Source organism: Centruroides vittatus, unplaced genomic scaffold (assembly GCF_030686945.1).
Source record: "Centruroides vittatus isolate TY-2023 unplaced genomic scaffold, ASM3068694v2 contig_18, whole genome shotgun sequence".
Lineage (NCBI taxonomy): Eukaryota > Metazoa > Arthropoda > Arachnida > Scorpiones > Buthidae > Centruroides > Centruroides vittatus.
Window position 1 is genome coordinate 3,638,847 of NW_027121101.1, and position 19,362 is coordinate 3,658,208.

General features: G+C 29.4%; 1 protein-coding gene across 1 annotated transcript in view; it reads left to right on the forward strand.

Moving 5' to 3' along the window:
• Nucleotides 1–18,868, forward strand: part of PpD3 (protein phosphatase D3) — a 28,727-nt gene extending 9,859 nt beyond the window's left edge. The window contains exons 3-14 of the mRNA XM_067263788.1: nt 97–168; nt 8,989–9,136; nt 15,394–15,515; nt 15,747–15,812; nt 15,884–15,982; nt 16,078–16,183; nt 16,254–16,314; nt 16,478–16,559; nt 16,631–16,718; nt 16,778–16,997; nt 17,061–17,142; nt 17,859–18,868. Coding sequence (XP_067119889.1) covers nt 97–168; nt 8,989–9,136; nt 15,394–15,515; nt 15,747–15,812; nt 15,884–15,982; nt 16,078–16,183; nt 16,254–16,314; nt 16,478–16,559; nt 16,631–16,718; nt 16,778–16,997; nt 17,061–17,142; nt 17,859–17,915 — 1,203 coding nt within the window. The 3' untranslated portion in view covers nt 17,916–18,868. The remainder of the gene's footprint in view (nt 1–96; nt 169–8,988; nt 9,137–15,393; nt 15,516–15,746; nt 15,813–15,883; nt 15,983–16,077; nt 16,184–16,253; nt 16,315–16,477; nt 16,560–16,630; nt 16,719–16,777; nt 16,998–17,060; nt 17,143–17,858) is intronic.
• The last annotated feature ends 494 nt before the right edge of the window (nt 18,869–19,362 follow it).

Sequence of the window (19,362 nt, forward strand, 5' to 3'; positions counted from 1 at the left end):
TAATTCAAAAAATAGTATGCATTACATAATAATTTTTATTTTTAGTTAATTTTAAAATATAAATTGGAACTAAGTTCGTTTTTTTTTTTTTTACAGGGATATTATAGAAGAGCTGCAGCATACATGTCACTAGGAAAATTTAAATTGGCCTTAAAAGATTTTGAAGCTGTAAGTTTCTTTTGGTTCATTTCAAAATATTTAGAATAGTTAATTTTATAGTAGAATTAACAATAATTGATTTCAAGAATTTTTTGTTATTATTATTATTATTATGTTGGGTTAAGTTAGATATACTCGGTTAACACCGGTGGCTGTGTACTATGCCGGACCAACGTCAAGGCATAGTAACCAAAACAGAAATTAAAGAAGTGTATCAGTGTGTGTGTCTGTATTCAGGAATTTTCTCACAATATGACATGTATTCAATATAGTGGCCTTCTGTAGTGTGATGTATGTGTTTCTATTCAATTCTAATGTGCCCAGGCTTTTGTGTAGTGTGTGTGGTATGACACCTGTAGAGGAGAGAACAACAGGTACAATAAGCACCTTATCCATCCTCCACAGATGCCTTATTTCCTGGGCGAGTTCTGTGTACTTGCTAATTTTTTCAGTGCATGCGTTTTGTATATTGTGAGTGTTTGGAATAGATATGTCTATAATGTATGTGATTTTATTGTGTTTGTCAATGAGTGTGATGTCTGGTCTGTTGTGGTAAATTGTTTTATCTGTGATTATGGCTCTGTCGTAGTACATTTTGTGCGTGTTGTTTTCCAATACTGTCTGTGGAATGTATTTGTAATATGGTTTGTGGATGTCTGCTAATTTGTGTTTGTTTGCAAGCTCTTGGTGTATTATATTTGCTACTTGGTTATGTCTGTGTAAATAATCTGTCTGTGCCAAGAGCTTGCAACCAGATGTGATGTGTTGTATAGTTTCTGGCATTATGTGACATTTTCTGCATGTGTCATTTGTGAGTGTTGCATCTTTGAGTATGTGTTTTCTGTAGTTTTTAGTATTTATGACCTGATCCTGTATGGCAATCATGAATCCTTCCGTCTCCCCAAAGAGGCATCCCCGAGCTAACCAGCTGTTTGACGCAGTTTTGTCAACAAAATCCTGGGCCAGATCGTAAGGATGCCTGCCATGGAGTGCCTTTCGAGCCCACGATTGCTTAATGGTGTCTATGCTTTTTATATGTTGTGTTGTGTCCATATGATGTGAGTGTAAGTTTAATGGTGTGTTATTCGAGTCTGCTAGAGTTACTGCTTTATGTAATTGTGATGTTTCTTGTTTTTTGTAGAAAAACTCTCGCAGTGACTGTATTTGTTTGTAGTGAAGGTTAACTATGTCAATCAGGCCACGTCCGCCATCTTTACGTGGAAGGGTTAATCTTTCTGTGGCGGATTTAGGATGATGTTGTTTATGCTTAGTAAGTGTTGTTCTTGTTTTCCTTTGGAGTTGCTCAAGATCTGTGTGAGTCCAATGTATAACTCCAAAAGAATATGTGAGTACTGGGATGACATATGTGTTTATTGCTTTAACTGTGTGTTTTGCATTTAATTGTGTTCTGAGAATAGCATTTAACCTACTTTGGTATTCTTTAATTAATCTTTGCTTTATTTGTGTATGTTCTGTTAGTTTGGCCTGTTGGAATCCTAAATACTTGTAGAACTCGCCCTCTTCCATGGATTCAATAACGTCTCCATTTCCAAGTGCAAAATCTTCTTTCTTCAGGATTCCTTTTTCTATGTGAACTGTTTTGCATTTATCTAGGCCAAATTCCATTTGTATGTCCTTGGTGTATGAATGTGTGATTTGTAGGAGTTGATGAAGTTGTTTTTGTGTGGATGCATAAAGTTTTATGTCATCCATGTACATGAGATGTGACAGTGTAAACTGTGTTGTTTTTTTCGTGTCTGATATTGTAACCATATTGCGTGTTGTTTAACATGTTGGATAATGGGTTCAGGGCTAAGCAGAACCAGAGAGGACTCAAGGAATCTCCTTGAAAAATTCCTCGCCTAATAAAAATTTGGTTTGTTTGTATGGAAGTGTTACTAACCCTGAGATGTAGTGTTGTTCTCCAGTGCTGCATAGTGTTTTGAAAGAATGCAATGAGTGATGGATGTATTTTGTACATGTGTAGGATATGTAGCAGCCAACTGTGTGGAACACTGTCGAATGCTTTTCTGTAGTCTATATATGCCATGTGTATGTTTCTGTGTTGTTTGTGTGCTTGCCGTAGAATGACTGAATCTATGAGTAACTGTTCTTTGCATCCCCTGTGATTTCTACGGCAACCTTTTTGTTGTTCCGTTAGAATGTCGTGTTCTTCAACATGTTTGTATATTTTGTTTGCGATACAGGAAGTCAATAATTTGTAGAGTGTTGGAAGACATGTAATTGGTCTGTATTGTGTGGGGTCTGTGGTATTGTTGTTTTTAGGTTTCATGTAGGTGATGCCCTGAGTAAGAAAATTTGGCATGTCTTGTGGATTGATGATGATGTGTGTTAGGTGTTTAGCTAGTTCCTGGTGCAGTGATGTAAACTTTTTGTACCAGAAATTGTGAATGTTGTCTACACCAGGTGTCTTCCAGTTGTGTGTTCTGTTAACAGTGTATTGGAAATCACTGTATGCTTATTTCAACACAGGGCATAGTTGGTATGTTGTGTAAGTTTTTGTTCTCCTCCTCGATCCAGCCTGCTTCAGCATTGTGCGTGACAGCACTGGACCAAAGAGAAGACCAATATGTTGTGAGTTCTTCTTCTGTTGGTGTGCCACTGTGCTGTGTATCAGTGTTTGCTTTGTTATTAATTTGTCTGTAAAAGAGTTTTTCATTGTTTGTAAATAATTTATTTTGTTGTTTTCGTAGTGTACATGTTTTGTATCGTTTGAGTCTACGTGCTTTGGCAGCAAGTTTTTGTTTTAGTGTATCAATGTATTCTGTAATGTGTGTGTTGTGATGTTCATGTTTTGTGTGTGTTTTTATTTTCTTGAAAATGTTTTTGAGCTGTTTCCTTAATTTGGGTGTTATGTTGCTTTTAGTGTATTGTGTCAGCCTGCCTAATTGCTGTCTAATGTCATTTATTTGTATTTCTATTCTTCTCTGCCAGGCAGGCTTGTGATAGTATTGTGTTTTCTGTGTATTTGTCTGTGACTGTACTTTCAGTCCATGGTGTGTCACTACTGTGACTGCCCCAGCATAAACTAATGTATGAATGTCTGCGAGTGTAGAAATTGAATGAATGTAGTGTGGTATTAAGTGAGTGTTTACATAATTTAGTGTTTTTCCTACTTTCTTTGATGTGTTGATTTTTGGTATTCGTGGTCGTTGTGTGGGATCTGTGCCTGTATATTTAGTGAGTGTTTCCTGAAATATAAGTGAGAGCGTATTAACTAAATCCAAGTCTATGTTATCAGTGATGGATGAGGAAGTGTCTGTAGTATCATTAGTGGTAATTGTTGTATGTGTGTTATTATCAATGCTTGTTGCTGGATTATCCTGACAGGTTACATGATCTTCATTAATGTTAGATGTTTCTGTCTGTTGATGTATTTGATCAGCAACCTGTTGTTTGATAAGTTCAAGTGTTGTTTGTGGAATAAGGTTGTTGTGTATAATTGTTCTTTTTTGATCAACAACCCTTTGTTCGGTGACAGTGAGATGAGGATACTGTTGTGTGAATCTATGGTGTAGTTGTTGTCTGTATGCTGTCATGTTTGTTTCGAGTTTTGTGATGGTGTAGTAAGTACGGATGATAAACTCGTTCATTTCTACTGTCCATTTCATCCGTTGGCGTGGTTTTCCAGCCTTTGTGGTCTGTGGATGCATTGCCACAGAAACACCAAGGCTGGGTTGGTTCCTCACATCTGTTGAGGGCATTGCAGTAGCCATGCTTGGGCCGGTGCTGCTTTCGCCACCGGTAACCAAGGGAGACTGTGACCTATTTTTCGAACGTGAGCCTCTGCCTAACCCACGAACGCGGACCTTGTTAACCCGGGCGACGTCCGAGCCGGTATCACACTTTGATCTAGTTATTACCATGATGAATATCTCCACAGAATGTGGGCGTGGTCACTCTTAGCTTCATTTCTCCCCATAGACCTTACTGGCATGGGTGTCCCTACCAGGAGCTTATGCTCCAGCCTGCATTGCCCTATGGATCAGTAAAATTACTGGGCTCTCCCACCACGACCAGGTGGTGACCACGGGAGAGTTATTATTATTATTATAAATACTAATTTAATAATAATATCCAGTAATTAATTTTATTCTTTTTTATAAGTTTTTTAAGATTGTTTTATAGGTTAATAGCAAACTGTTTACATTTTATTTTCTAATAAATATATTTCATGAGCATGCATGTTTATAAATAAACATACAGTATAATTTTAGTACAGTTCTCTATAATCTTTGATTATAGAGAACTGTAAATAAGTAAGAGAACTGTAAATAAGTATTCTCTATAATCTCTATAGAGAACTGTAAATAAGTATTCTCTATAATCTTTGATTATAGAGAACTGTACTAAAATTATAATCATTTAACTACTCAGATTAATCATAAATATTGATTGTCATAAAAACTTTCCAGATCAGTTTTACAATGATTCTTTTTATATTATTAAACAGCTTCATATTTTTTTTAATAAAATAAATAAACTAGCAAACACAAATGTCATATTCAAGAAATTAGGGGTTTTATTATTGTTGAAATAATTTTCAATTTTATTTTAATAATAAGAGTAAGTACAAGTTAAAAATATTCTCTGTATAAAAAAGTATACAGGCAGTCCTCTACTTACGAACTTAATCCGTTCGTAGTGGTCATTTGCAAGTCAAAAAGTTCGTAACTCGAAAAGACGATGTTTGGCGCAAAAACTCAAATATAATGTTGTTTTTACAATTATGTAATGTTTAGGCTACTTGAATAATGTTGAATTAAGATTGTTAAAGTGAAGTATAAATTCAAATTAATCACATGTACACTATTTATTAAAATTACTCATTTAAAACAAAACTACAAATGTACATATGTATGTACTGTAAATGTTTTTAACGTAAAACTTCAAAAATAAACTTGACTTTACATTAAAAAAAAAAAAAATAGCCAACTGCACTTTAATAGTAAACAAATGACACCACACATGATTGACACATGACTACAGTCCAAACTCAACTAAGAGCCTCTCACCTACCTCTCACGCTTAGAGTACCTAGATATCAGAGTAGCGACACACGAGTCATCGCCGCCATGTTCTGTCAACTGTCATCACGTGGTCTATGGGTTTACATTAAGAAATATGCTTTATTAAACTAAAAAAAATCGTTATTTCTTAATGTAAACCCATAGACCACGTGATGACAGTCGATCGACAGAACATGGCGGCGATGACTCGTGTGTCGCTACTCTGATATCTAGGTACTCTACTCACACTCATGTTAACCCACCATCTGTCGGCTTTGTTCGTAATTTCGAAAGTTCGTAAGTCAAATGTTCGTACTGCCTGTAATTAGAAAATACAAGATGTCCAAAAATAAGGTACAATCTTTTATAACATCTTAATAACAAGTTAAATGAAAAAGTTAAATTAGCCATTTGAAAGTGCACATGTTTCTACATAGGCACCATTTTTTTAAAACAGTTTCCCTGGTGAGAGACAAGGGCAAAATTCCTTTCTGAAAAAATTTTCCACTTGCAGTTATGGACATATGTTCAGATCATTATCTTTAACTTCTTGGTGGCTTACTCAGATGATGATGATTCTTAAGAGATCCAAAAAGGTAAAAATCAGAGGGTGTTAAGTCTGGACTATGATCAGAATAATCCATTATTTCCCATCCACACTTCTTAGCCAGTCTGAAGTCCAACATGCAGTATGGGGAGTTGCATTGTCATGTAACAGGCATACCATCCTGCATGTAGTCTGGACTTCTAAGATTATCATTGCAACTTTAACTTCATTGACTTGTTTTCAGAAAGGAATTTTTTGCTCTTGTCTCCTGCTGGGAAAAGTATTTAGAAAAGAACTCTGTAGAAAAATAGATTAACTGTGTACTTTCAAATGCATAATTTAATTTTTTAATGTAATTTGTTATTAAGTTGCTATAAAATATTGTACCTTACTTTTGGGATGTGTGTTTTAGTAATGAGTAATTATAAAAATAAATAAAAAGTATTAAGTAATAACTGTAACCATTAAATAATTTTTATTTTTAAAGACATTGAAAGTGGTATTTTTTTTAAATGTATAAACCAAATTTGATATTCAAACAGGACAAATAATGTCATTTTTAAAACTTAAGTAGATGTACAGTATTCATGTTATGCAAATATTCTCTCAAGTACTTCAAGATAATAAAAGTTATCAATAATTTACTTGTAGCTAATATTAATTTTATATAAACACAAAAATTAATGTATAGTATTGATTATTACAAAAATGATTTTATAAATTACAAAAAGTATTTAAAACTAAATCAGCATGCTGATTGGAAATATCATCTACACTGTAATGGAATGTAATAAAATTAAATTTGAATATTTAAAAAATTTGTTGTTTTTTTTTTAAATTTACAAATTGTGATATAAATTACATGAATAAATGAATGTTTAATAATTAAGTTAATTAAATAACTTGCAGAAGCAACTCTACTTTGGATATTATAAACTTTTTAAGTTATCATTGTGCGTCCATTTTAATCTGTCCACTGAAATAACCAGAAAAATATGCATCCTGAAAAAAAATTATTGAACTAAAAATGTTAGTTCCATCTTGTGGTCCTCTTGAGATTTATTAATTTTTTCATAGATGGCACTACAATCAGTGAGAATGGGGCATCTTCATTTACTTAAATGGGAACCCCCCCTTTTTATTGCATATTATGATTCTATGTCAAAAACAAACACTTTCGTCTAAAATATTTTTTCAAAAAATGCACTTATCAGAAGTTATGAGCGCACAAAGTTTTACATGGCCATTGTACAGTGCACATGTGAATCTGGATATATGTGAATTTCATTGGAAAAAAGGAAGAAAGTGCTAAAAAAAAAAAATATTATTAGGAAACTCTTATTATTTGGTAGAATCAAGATCAATGTCTTATTTATCAAAAGCTTTAACATGCTGTGGCCCTAGTTTTTGTATCAGTCATTGTTTGAAGAAAAAGAAATATTTCCTTCATCATTCATCAAATTCATTTTTTGAAAAAATATTTTACATAAAAGTTTTTTGGTGTAGAATCGTAATATGCAATAAAAAAAATGGGGGTTTTCATTTAAGAAAATTAACTTGACCTGTTTTCATTGATTGTAGTAGTTCCATCTATGATGAAACTGATATAGCCATCTTGTAGTCCCTTGAAGTTGAACATTTTTGGTTTAACAAATTTTTTGATTAAACTGACCACTCTGTATTTGAGGTTTGCTCTTCGTAGGAAGAATAATACAGTAGAAATATTTTGTTGACATGAAAATTCATATATCATGTCAAAGGATACCATGTGACAACTCTTTAAGTAAGGTTAAAATTTGTACTATGTCCTAAGACCAAACTATTACAAAAGTTACAAAAGTTAAATTTAGAAAAGGCTCATCTTTGGAATTATTTCAATAATTTTAATTTATTGGTATGAGGTCAATAATGAAGAATATATGTGAAAAAGAATAAAAACCTTTAATTAAATAAGAAATACTGCTGGAATTTTAGGAAAGGTTTACCAGTCATTGAAATAGTGGCAGAAGCATACATTAGGCTTGATTGGTTATCGTTTTAAACATTTATTGAAAATAAAAATCAAATCCTAAATGTTAAAGTTCACATGCTTTCATAAAATTTTTTACTCAGGAAAATAATTACTTATTCATTTACAATCTATTTGAAATAAATAAATCTTTGTTAAATCATTGTACAGTACATTACTTGAGAATAGCTTGTTCTTGGGCGTAAATTAGCTGAAAGTATTTTGTTCATTTTAACCTTAACACTTGATATAAATTTTTCCCAAACATTCTGAAATAATCTATACAAATAAGAATATAAAATCACTAAATGTTATGTTAAAAAGAGTAGATACATTTCAAAACAACAGATATTTATAACTAAAACAAAATAGACTATAATGAATGAAATTTTAATTTCTTTACAAATGTGATGAGCTTTATTATTTGATTTTATTACTAACAAAGATATAATGTCAATAAGAAACAAAGTTAGGCATATTTTAATTTAAATAATTTAGTGACTTCTAAAAATTTTAATTTTAAAACATTGAAATAGTAAATCTGATTTTTGTGCATTGTAAGAAAATCAATTCCTTTTTTGTCCCCCTCAAATATAATTATCCTCTTAACAGATTACGCATGTGACATGATTCTATTAAAGTAAATTTTGGTAGCCTGACATTAGTTTTAATATAAAGTCTGGTAACAGTTGTTGTGACGCTTCTCTAGTGTTAGAAACGCTAGAGAAGATGCAACAACTGTGTATTTTTTTACATAAGCAGATTTATTAAATAAAAATTTCTAGCTTAATTTTTAAACTACAAAATTTGTGATTTATTTAATGTAAATAAATATTATAATTTACAATTTAAAAATTTTATTCATTACAAATTACTTGTGTGTTGAGAATTAATATATTTTACAATCTCAAGTACCCAATTAAGATGATCTTTATAATTCAGTTTAGACTATTGTGAATAATTTTAGTAAGCAGCATATCGACATATTAAAATTCTTTAATTTCACCCATCATTTATTTATTTATTTGAGGAAATTATTAATTTTATGACTTCCTAAAATAAATTTGTCTTAAATTGAATGAAATAGATTAAATTTGCTATATTCAGTACATTTTTAATTTAACGTCCAAATTGCATTAAAACAACTACAATTTTATTTTTCATTTAGTAAACTTATTGATGATTCCATTTTTAATCTTTCTTGATTAAATTTTATTTATTTATTTATTTTTGTTTATTTCAAGGTGACAAAAGCAAGACCCAATGACAGAGATGCAAAAATGAAGTTTAATGAATGTAATAAAATAGTTAGAAGGGTAGCTTTTGAAAAAGCAATAGCTGTTGATGATACAAAAAAGTCAGTAGCTGATGATATAAATCTTGATAGCATGAGTAAGTAAGCCTGACAAATTTTAATATTTTACACTATCAATAAAATACAAACTTTATTATATCATTTTTTTTAATAATATTACAAACTGCTAATATTTTAACATAATTAAATTTAAAAAATTACTTAAATATAATTTTAATAGTACTGTATATGTATAATTTATGTAGATATTTTTATATTGATTTATAATTTTTAAATTTAAAACTTCATTAATTTATATTCAGAAAATTAATATAATTATGTTTATATGAATTTGTCCTTCTGTATGAAATCGATATTTACTTTACTGTTTATTAAGTAAGAATATGTTGTTAGATTAGCTTAATTATAATTAAAACAAGACATTTACAAGAGACTCACATTGGTAGAAAACAGAACACTATAGACATTTAGAAAATCAATGTATTTTAATGATTTAAAATTACCATTTAAAAAGTTCTTTTCTAAAATTATAACAAAAAATTATCAATCAATCTTTATTTATAGTAAGGAAAAACCTTGTTACAGAGGGTTAGTATTATATATAACTTTAAGTTTACAAATATAGTTTATACATTATTCTGTTAGCCAAATCTGTAAACACAACAGTAAAATTATACAAATTTTTTTTATAACAAATATGAACATATAAATAAATTTGTTCTATAAACGAGATACAGTGCAATAACGATCACTTGGCAAGATTCACGTCTTTATTTCAATTGAAGTAAAGAAGTGAATTGTGCCAAGTGATCGTTATTGCACCGTATCACGCTTACAGAACAAATATAAAAAATACGACATGGTTTCAAAAAATGGCAATATAAATAAATTATTATCCCTACATATTATGTTTACATAGTAAATTTAGATAATAAAGTAATGAATCAACAATAGTTTTCAATTAATTCAATATCGTTTTAGCTCATTTGTGATTTGAATAAAAAAAATTATTTATTTTAAACATATTACTTATTGTTAGGTTATCCTGGCTCTGTAGTCTGTCTTGGTTTGTGTGGATTATTTCAATGATTTGTTATTTTTTACGATGTTTTTCTAATGCAGCGCAGTCCTTAAACAAGTGAAGTAATGAAAAGTACTTGGATTTGCACCAATAACAGAATTCTTTAGAAAAATCTATATAAGTATTATTGATAAATAAAGAGAATTTGTTAAGTCTGATTTGAATTAGTAAATGTTTAATATTCATGTTTTATATTAGCAGATAAGATGTTCGATTCTGTAGGTATATTTAGAGTTTCCAAGTACCAAGGGTTATAAATCAACTTCATTATTAAATTTTGATCTTTTATAATAGACTGTGATAAGGCTGATTCCATCATTAGTGTATAGCTGTGTTTCCAATTATCCTCTGAATTATCAAATATTCTGCTTGAGACACCAAATGATTGAAGTACTTTATTAAATTTAAATTGTCATGTGTTTGTTTTTGAATTTGAATTGTTGATTTGGGTACACATAATTTGATGTATAAACCTTATATTGTCATTATTGGTATTTATTAATCTGTAGTAGAATTTGATCAGTCTCTTCAGAAAAAAAGGGAATAGTTGATATCTGTTTGTTTCTGCTCTTATGGCATATCCTGGGACTGTTCTTTCGATTTTAAATAGTTTTCGTAGGTAGGTGATGTGAAACTTTTCCAGATCATAAAATAAATCTAATGCCCATATCGGACTAGTGTAGAAAAATGAATGTGTAATTAGTGTGTTAAATATTTTCATCTGAAGTTTTAGGTCTGTAATTTTTAAAGCTGAACATAAATAAATGACATTGCTGATAAGTAGATTAATTTTTGTAGTAAGGGCTTTCAAATGTAACTGAAAATTTCCATTCCAATTAAAGGTAATACCTAGATATTTGATGTTACTGACCAATTCAAGAGGTTGCCCATTTAAGTAAAGATTTTTCTTGATTTGCTATTTTAATATTACTTCTAAAAATAATTATTTTTTATTTTTATACATTAATTGATAAATATAGAGAGTTCAGATAGTTATTTACCTTGTCGATCTTACGTTGTAATGTTGCATGAGTTGGAGCAATTAGTACTAGGTCATCTGCATAAAGTATATAATGGAAAGTTTGACCATTGAGATAAATTCCTTCCGTCTCATTTAAAAATCCTTCATTAATATAAAAGTTAGACAGATGTGATGATAGTAGCTTGCCCTGGAGTATACCACGGTTTATAGTTATTTCCTGATAATTTTGATTGCCATGAATGATGATAATTTTGTAGTAGGAGAACAATTGCATAATAGAATCAGAAAATTTATTTTCAACACTAAACAGTTTTAGTTTATTAACTAAAGTAGGAACATGTATGGAATCAAAAGCTTTTGAAATGTCAATAAAGGCTGAATATATATTCCTGTGTTTTTTTTTTTTTTTTTCTTTTGTAGTAAATCTGAATTATTGAAGTTAAAAAGAATATAGCAGATTCAGTTCCCTTGGATTTAGTAAAGGCAAATTGGAATTTTGAAGTCAGGTTTTGTTCTTTTATCCAACATTGAAATTGTGCTGCTAGAATTGATGTAAAACATTTTCTTATGATCGATAGAAGAGCTATTGAGCAATAATTCTCAGGTTTATTCCAGTTTCCTTTTTTGTAAATCGTAAGTATTTTAGCTGAGTTCCAAGATTCTGGAAAATTTAGCGAATTATAAAAATAATTAAATGAGTCAAGTAATATTTGTTTAGCTGATGGTGGCAGTAATTTTATTAATTTAGCAGTAATTAAGTCAATGCCTGGAGCCGATTTTAATTTCAGTTTACGAATTGATTCTTCTAATTCTTCATAAGTAAACAGTGTATCTAATATTTCATTATACAGATTTGTTGATTTCATGGATTTTTTTTTTCAATATTGGGAAATCTCTTGAAGTAGAGAGACCAAGTTGAGAAATCAATATACAGTTGTTGTTCAAAATCTTTTTTCCATAGTTTTTGTATTGTTGTCCAGAAAAAATTGTTATTTTTATTCGTAATCAGCTGCTGTTGTAATTTTTAAAATATTTTATCTTTTTGGATTTTAGTAAATTAAAGTATATAGATTTTAGTTTTTTGTAGTGATTAAATGAATCATTTGTATGAATAATGATAAGGCTTTGTTCTTCCTAATTTTTAAAATATAACATTCAAAGTCAAACCAAGGCTTTTTAAACATATGAGATTTTGTATTGTTTATTTTATGTATTTTTATAAATTGTTTTATTGAATTTCCAATTGTAAATATTTGTCAATTCCATCTTCTAGTCCACTACTTAGTATGTGTTTAATTCTTTCACCAATTTGTAATCGATATTGTTGATAGTTATAATAAGTTACTTGGTAGGGTACAGGTTTATTCTTGTAAGCTTCATTTTTTTGCCACTTCAATAGAAGTTCTTACAGGAAAATGATCTGATAAGTCACAGTTTAAAACTTGTATATCCATACATAGATCTGATAAGTCACAGTTTAAAACTTGTATATCCATACATAGATCTGCTAATAATTCTGAGCATATTGTTAAATCAATTACTGAATTAGTTATACAAGTTATTTCTGACGGATAATTGTTTTTTTTCTTCCATTCAATATATATGTTACTGTAGTTGGTAAGTATAATCTAGTAATTGGATTCCTAATTTGTTATGTTTTTTATCCTTAGACTCTCGTGTGTTTTGAATTAGCATATTCGGTCTCTTATATTCCAAGTCCATTTTTTGTGCTATTCGAGCATTCAAATCTCCTATCATTTGAACATATGGGGAAATATTTTTTCATTTTTCAAAATCTTTAAAAATATCATTTAGAGTCTGTAGTTGTTCCGGTGGTACGTAGACCAGCATGATTATTATGAATTTTTTTTCTAGAAACTTTATATCTGGATTAGTGATTTGTAATAATTGTGAGACCGCAGATTTGGCAGGAAAATTTTTGTAAAATGAAAGGAAACTTTCATTTTTTTCGATCAGAAATTATTGTAAACATCCCCCTTCAACTATCAACAGTTAGGTGGGAAAGTTAACACTTAGCTGTCAAGAACTGCAAGATCGTCAACAACAGACTGCTTTCCCACGCTAACGCTATAAAAACTCGCACAGTCGGAAACTTGGCATGCGTCAGCATACAGAAGTTATTATTGTACTTGTGCCAGTCAACCTCCATGCTTCGGATTTGAATCCTGTTGGAGAAGACATTCAACGGCAGATCTTCCATACTGTCAGCGACTGCCATACTTCAGCCATACCATCCAGTCTCACATAGAGGTATTTTGTTAGAATTCTGTGAACTCTCTCTCCCTAGCATCGGCATTAGGTTTAGCTTATAGCCGTCCCATTTTGAACTTGTAAAGCATTGCATTTAATCTAGTAGCCTAGCTTTGTAACCAATTTTGTTGTTAATCTAGTTAGCTGATAAATGTTTTATTTGTTAAGACCTGTCTTCTGTCAATTTAAGGACACCTGTTCACTTACCAACACACCTCCCCACTCGTTTTTGCCCTCCTAGGCATCCAACCGACAAGGAGATTGAGTTTTGCCAACCCCTGCAGTGTAAGTGGTCAGCGAAGATTAACCCCTGACCCTCTGCTTATCTCACATAATACTGTTTGTATAATTAGTGGTTTTCTGAATAAATTTTATTTCTCCAATATTTCTTTTTAGTATCAAACTTGGTCCTCCATATGGATGTCCTGGGCAGTCTGGTTTTTGTGCTATTGTTGATATAATTTTGTAATCTTCGTTATTTTTAAGTAAATCTTCGATTGGAGAGGTTATCCAGGTTTCTGTAATACCCAGAATATCAGTATTTCTTAATAAATATAAGAAGTCATTACTAGTAGTTTTCCTTATTAATTCTTGACAGTTCCAGTTTGTTATTTTTAGTTGTACGTTTTCCTGGTTTCTATTCTTATTTGTTTCATTATTTTCTTTTGGTTTTAATATGAACTCTGATTTATTAAATTTTCTTGTTGGGTATATTCTAAAAAATCCTCAGCGTATACTAATTGATTTTGCATAAAACTGTGTGTAATTGTTTGCTGATTTATTAACAGATGATAATCTCATAATTTGAGTTGAACTCCTTGTTTTTTTAAATCAATATAATATGGTAATAGTGATTTTTTTTCTATTACGTGAGTTTTTAACTAAATCGGATGCCATCTTTCGTTAATAAATTGCAATTGTTTTTTAAAATTAATTATTTCATTATGAACTACATCAATTTCCTCTTGGATAAATGAAAATTGTTTCTCCATTTTTTCATTACTGATAGTATTTAAGTTCTACAATTCTCAACTATAGGTCTGTAGTTGAAATGTCTGTTGTTAGCTCTATGAAATGGTTTAAATTAGATTTCTCACCTGTCTGAGTTGGTAATTCTGTTCTTCTTATTTCAGTATAGTCCATGATAAGGTTTGTCTTTAATTCCGATGATATTGCATTGTTAGTTGATTGCTTTAGACGATTTATTGGAGGTCTACCTCTCTTCGTTGGTGTTTTCTGCAACGGTCCTGGATTTGATTCAATTCCAGAGATTAATAATAGTAGTAGGATTAGCTTGAGATTCATTATTTTAATTGAAAATATTACAGTTTCCAATTATTAACAATTATATCGAAGTTGGATGAAGTGAGGAAAAAAGTTACCAACCACAGTGACGATCTGAGCGCCCCCCCATTATAACAAAAAATAAATTTTGTAATTACTGAAATGAAATAAAATTTTTAATGAAAAACAATATTGCAATTCTAGTATTAAGATAAATTGAAATGGACAAATATTGCTAGCTTTCTTTATGTGCAGTCTTAATTATCAATATTTATTAACTAATTCAGATAATGTAGAATTATAAAAATACACAAACTATATGCTTGCTAATGAGAGTTAAATTTTGTGATACTGAAATGATTTCATTGATTTATCAATTGAAATCAATGTTAAGAATAAATTTGTACTACAAATAGATAATAATTATAGCAATAAATTACAATACAATATACAACATGTTTTCATTACAGTGAAATTTCAGTTAAATTCTTTTTGTAAAATGATAGTTACAAAAATTACTGTAAAATTTTCTTTCAGATTTAAAAAATGTTGTTCTTATTTGATTCTAAATTCATTGAAATAACAATTAAATTATTCTGAATATATTAAATGATTAGATAATAGATGAGTATTTAATAAATGATTATTATATATCTAATTAAATAATTTTTTTAATTTCAAAAAAAGTTAAAAATTTTTTACAAATTTTATTTTAGCAATAGAAGATAATTACATAGGACCAAAATTAGAAGATGGGAAAGTAACTAAAAAGTTTATGGAAGAATTAACAGCTGCTTTTAAAGATGGGAAAAAATTACATAGGAAATATGCTTATAAAGTTAGTATTATATATTAACAAACATTAATGCTTTAAAAAATAAATTTAAAAATATTTATTAAGTAAATGATTTAATAAAAACTCAATTTAACATTATTAAAATAATTATACTACAGTTATTTTTATTTACAGAATTAATAATAAAAATTTTCTTTTGTCAAAAAAATATTGATTTTAATATTTAAGTTGTGCAAGTCTAATTAATAGCAATGTTATATTATTAAATTTTAGATGCTGTTGGATATAAAAGAAATATTTCAGAATTCACCTAGTTTAGTTTATATTGATGTTCCACCAGTAAGTAATTGATATTTTAATTATTAAAATAAAAAATATTAAGAAAACATAAATACTAAATATTTTATCAGGATAGCAAATTTACGGTTTGTGGAGATATTCATGGACAATATTATGATTTGCTCAATATATTTGAACTGAACGGACTTCCTTCTGAAACAAATCCTTATGTATCTTTTTTAAGCTTTTAAAATATCAAACAAAAATATATTACTGTACTAGTTATATTATTATTCTGAAATTTTTTTCTTAATTCCTACCAAAGCTTTTTAATGGTGATTTTGTTGATAGAGGATCATTTTCTGTTGAGTGCATTTTTACATTATTTGGTTTTAAATTGCTTTATCCTAATCATTTCTACATGTCTAGAGGTAAGATATAATGTGTGTTATTAAAATAACATTTGTGTAACATTTAAATATTCATTTTTATTATTTTCAGGCAATCATGAAAGTGAAACAATGAATCAAATGTATGGGTTTGAAGGTGAAGTCAGATCAAAATATCCTTTTAATTAAATTTATAAATAGGTTGAATGAAAAGATTATTTGATTGTTACCGTATTCTAGATAACCTATAGTTTTTAATTTGTAAATCATAAAACTTTTAAAGTATATATCTTTTTGGTAAAATTAATTAGAGGAAAGAGCCTTAACTATAATTACATATTCTGCTCAGATGGCAGAATTATTTACAGAAGTATTTAATTTTCTTCCATTAGCATATTGTATAAATAAAAAAATACTGGTAAGTTAAAAATATCTAAAGAAAATTAAATAAGTAGTTATTTTTGTAATCAATGAGTTTTCAACAATTAGGTTATGCACGGTGGTTTATTTTCTCAAGATGATGTTACATTAGACGATATAGAAAAAACAGACAGAAACAGACAGCCACCAGAAGAGGGTAAGTAAAAGTGCATCTGTTTGAATTGATCAATACAACTTAAGAGGATCTGTTTTTAGGTATTATGTGTGAATTACTATGGTCTGATCCTCAACCACAAAAGGGACGTTCGCCCAGTAAGAGAGGCGTCGGAATCCAGTTTGGTCCTGACGTTACCAAAAATTTTATAACTCATAATAATTTAGATTACATTATTCGTAGTCACGAAGTGAAAGCGGAAGGTTACGAAGTCATGCATGATGGAAAATGCATAACCGTATTTTCTGCTCCAAATTATTGGTAAGTCTTATCAATAGGCATTCTTCAAATTTAAATTAATCACTAATTTAATTTTGGTTTTAGTGACACAATGGGAAATAAAGGAGCTTTCATAACTATGAATGGAAGAGATCTGAAACCAAATTTTGTAACTTATAGTGCAGTAGTAAGTATCACACTTCTTAACTTTGTGTTAACATTGGCAATGTATGGATAATTACCTAGTTTTGGGAATTTTCAATTGTGGTGGGTAGTTTCAGAAATTTAATTGTTTCAATATCTTGATGTTTTAGCATTGTACTAACGTTAAATCCATTTCTTGAAATCTTCAGTTGTTTGCATGTTGCAAGCATATTTGTTCATTTGCAATTCTCTCATAATATTTTATATTATAGAAAATATTAGATGGGCATTTTTCAAAATTTTAGCTTTAGGAATCAAATTTTCCTTTTCATTAATATTGTAATTATAAAGGTTACAATGTATGAGAATCTAAAATGCACCTAATTAAAAATCATCATTCCTTTATGGGCTTGCATACATTGTAATCTTTATAATCAATAAAGGGATGATAATTTTTAATTAGGTGCATTTAGCAGATTTATCAAGATGGCAGGTCATGACTCAGTTGATAAATGAGATGCAAAAGGACACTCAAACCGAGAGGCGGAGAAGCCATAAGAAAAAGTCAAACAATTTTAAGGAGTGGTCAAAATACATCATTCATAAATGATTTCCTGAAGAAGAGAGTGGGTTGACTTGGGTATTTTTAGGTACATTTTGAACATGATGCGGGTAATTTTCCTCATTCACATTGTCAATGCTGCTCTGTATTCTAATTTGATATAACAAAGATACATCCCGAACAATTTCTATTTTCAGCCTCATCCAAATGTTAAACCTATGGCCTATGCAAGCAATTTATTAGCATTTATGTGACAAAAATACATAGGTGCTTAGGACAATTAATTCCTATCTAGTATCCTGCCTGAAAATCATTCATTCATCAATGCCTATCATTAAAAAAAAATAAATAAATAGGTCCATTGAATTAGGGTTTCTGTCATCTGTTGGTGTCAGTAAAATATTTAATGAAAACAAAAATATGTACGGGAACTTAGTTGGCACTAATACAAAGATCATTTTATCATGCACTATGATGTGGTGTATATATCTATTGCAATTCGGTAAACTGTTACATACAACAACATTTTTGTTTTATAAAATTCTGTTAGTTTTTCATTAATATATAGAAAGCATATCTTAAAAAATCATCCTATATTAAAACGTTTTTCTGACAATTTTATAATCTACATGTCTATGCATTATACACCTCATTTGTAAGAAAAGAAGAGAGAACTTGTAATTAGCATACACTCAATAATTTACTTAAAATTTAATTCATTATTTGTTTTCAAATTTTGATAACAATTTTTCAGTAAAAAAACATATTGAAAACGAATTTAATTTTAAAAGAGCAGTTTTAATAAAACAAATAAATATATACATATATTTATTTAAATTTTGTACCATTCCCCATTTGTTAATGCTTGTGATTTTTGTTTTTATTGTTTTTTGTCGACTGTATTTGATTGCAGTTTCTATGTACCGTATTGTATGAACTTAGTGTGCGTCCAAAGGGATAGTGACTGTGATTTTCGCAAAATGTAATATTTTAAAGTGAAATTTTCTTGTGGTTGCAAGATGATAGGTTTTATTTTTTTTTGCCGTGTTTATATGTCCATTCTTGTAACACCAGCAGATGACTGAATTTGAGTCAACCAATTTATGTTTAATTATTGCTATGCAGAAATCTGCACAACAAATGCGAGTAAATCTTGCATTTCTGTAAATAAAAATTATTAAAAAAGAATATTTCTTTAATTTTTTAATTAGTAGTTAGTATACTATTATTTCAAACAAATTTGTAATGACAAGTCTATAAATTCGTATTGCACTCTCGCTACCCGAGTTTTTGAATTAGCAAGATCAAACATAAAAGGAAATGAAAGAACTACAAAAGAATGTACATTATTTTTTAAATGTACAGTATATGTGATTTATTTCTGTCTTTGGCTGAAACATTAACATTAAAGTTGCAATAACATCATTATCTGTTTGGTAGATACTGATTTTCAGAAGTCCACTAAATACAAATGATAAAACTGGCCAACATTTTCATTCTTGGCTTTTGTCAGCATTGTCATGATGTGTCTGTTTTTTCTAAATCACTTTGGGCTCGAGCCAGCAAGTTATGCAAACCCGAAGGGATAAAAATGACTTGCCTTGTGTTCGAGATTAATGTCGCACGAGTCATGGAAAGTGACACCTTGATATAACTTAAATTGTAAACCTGTTGTCTAATAAATTTGTTATCGACATATTA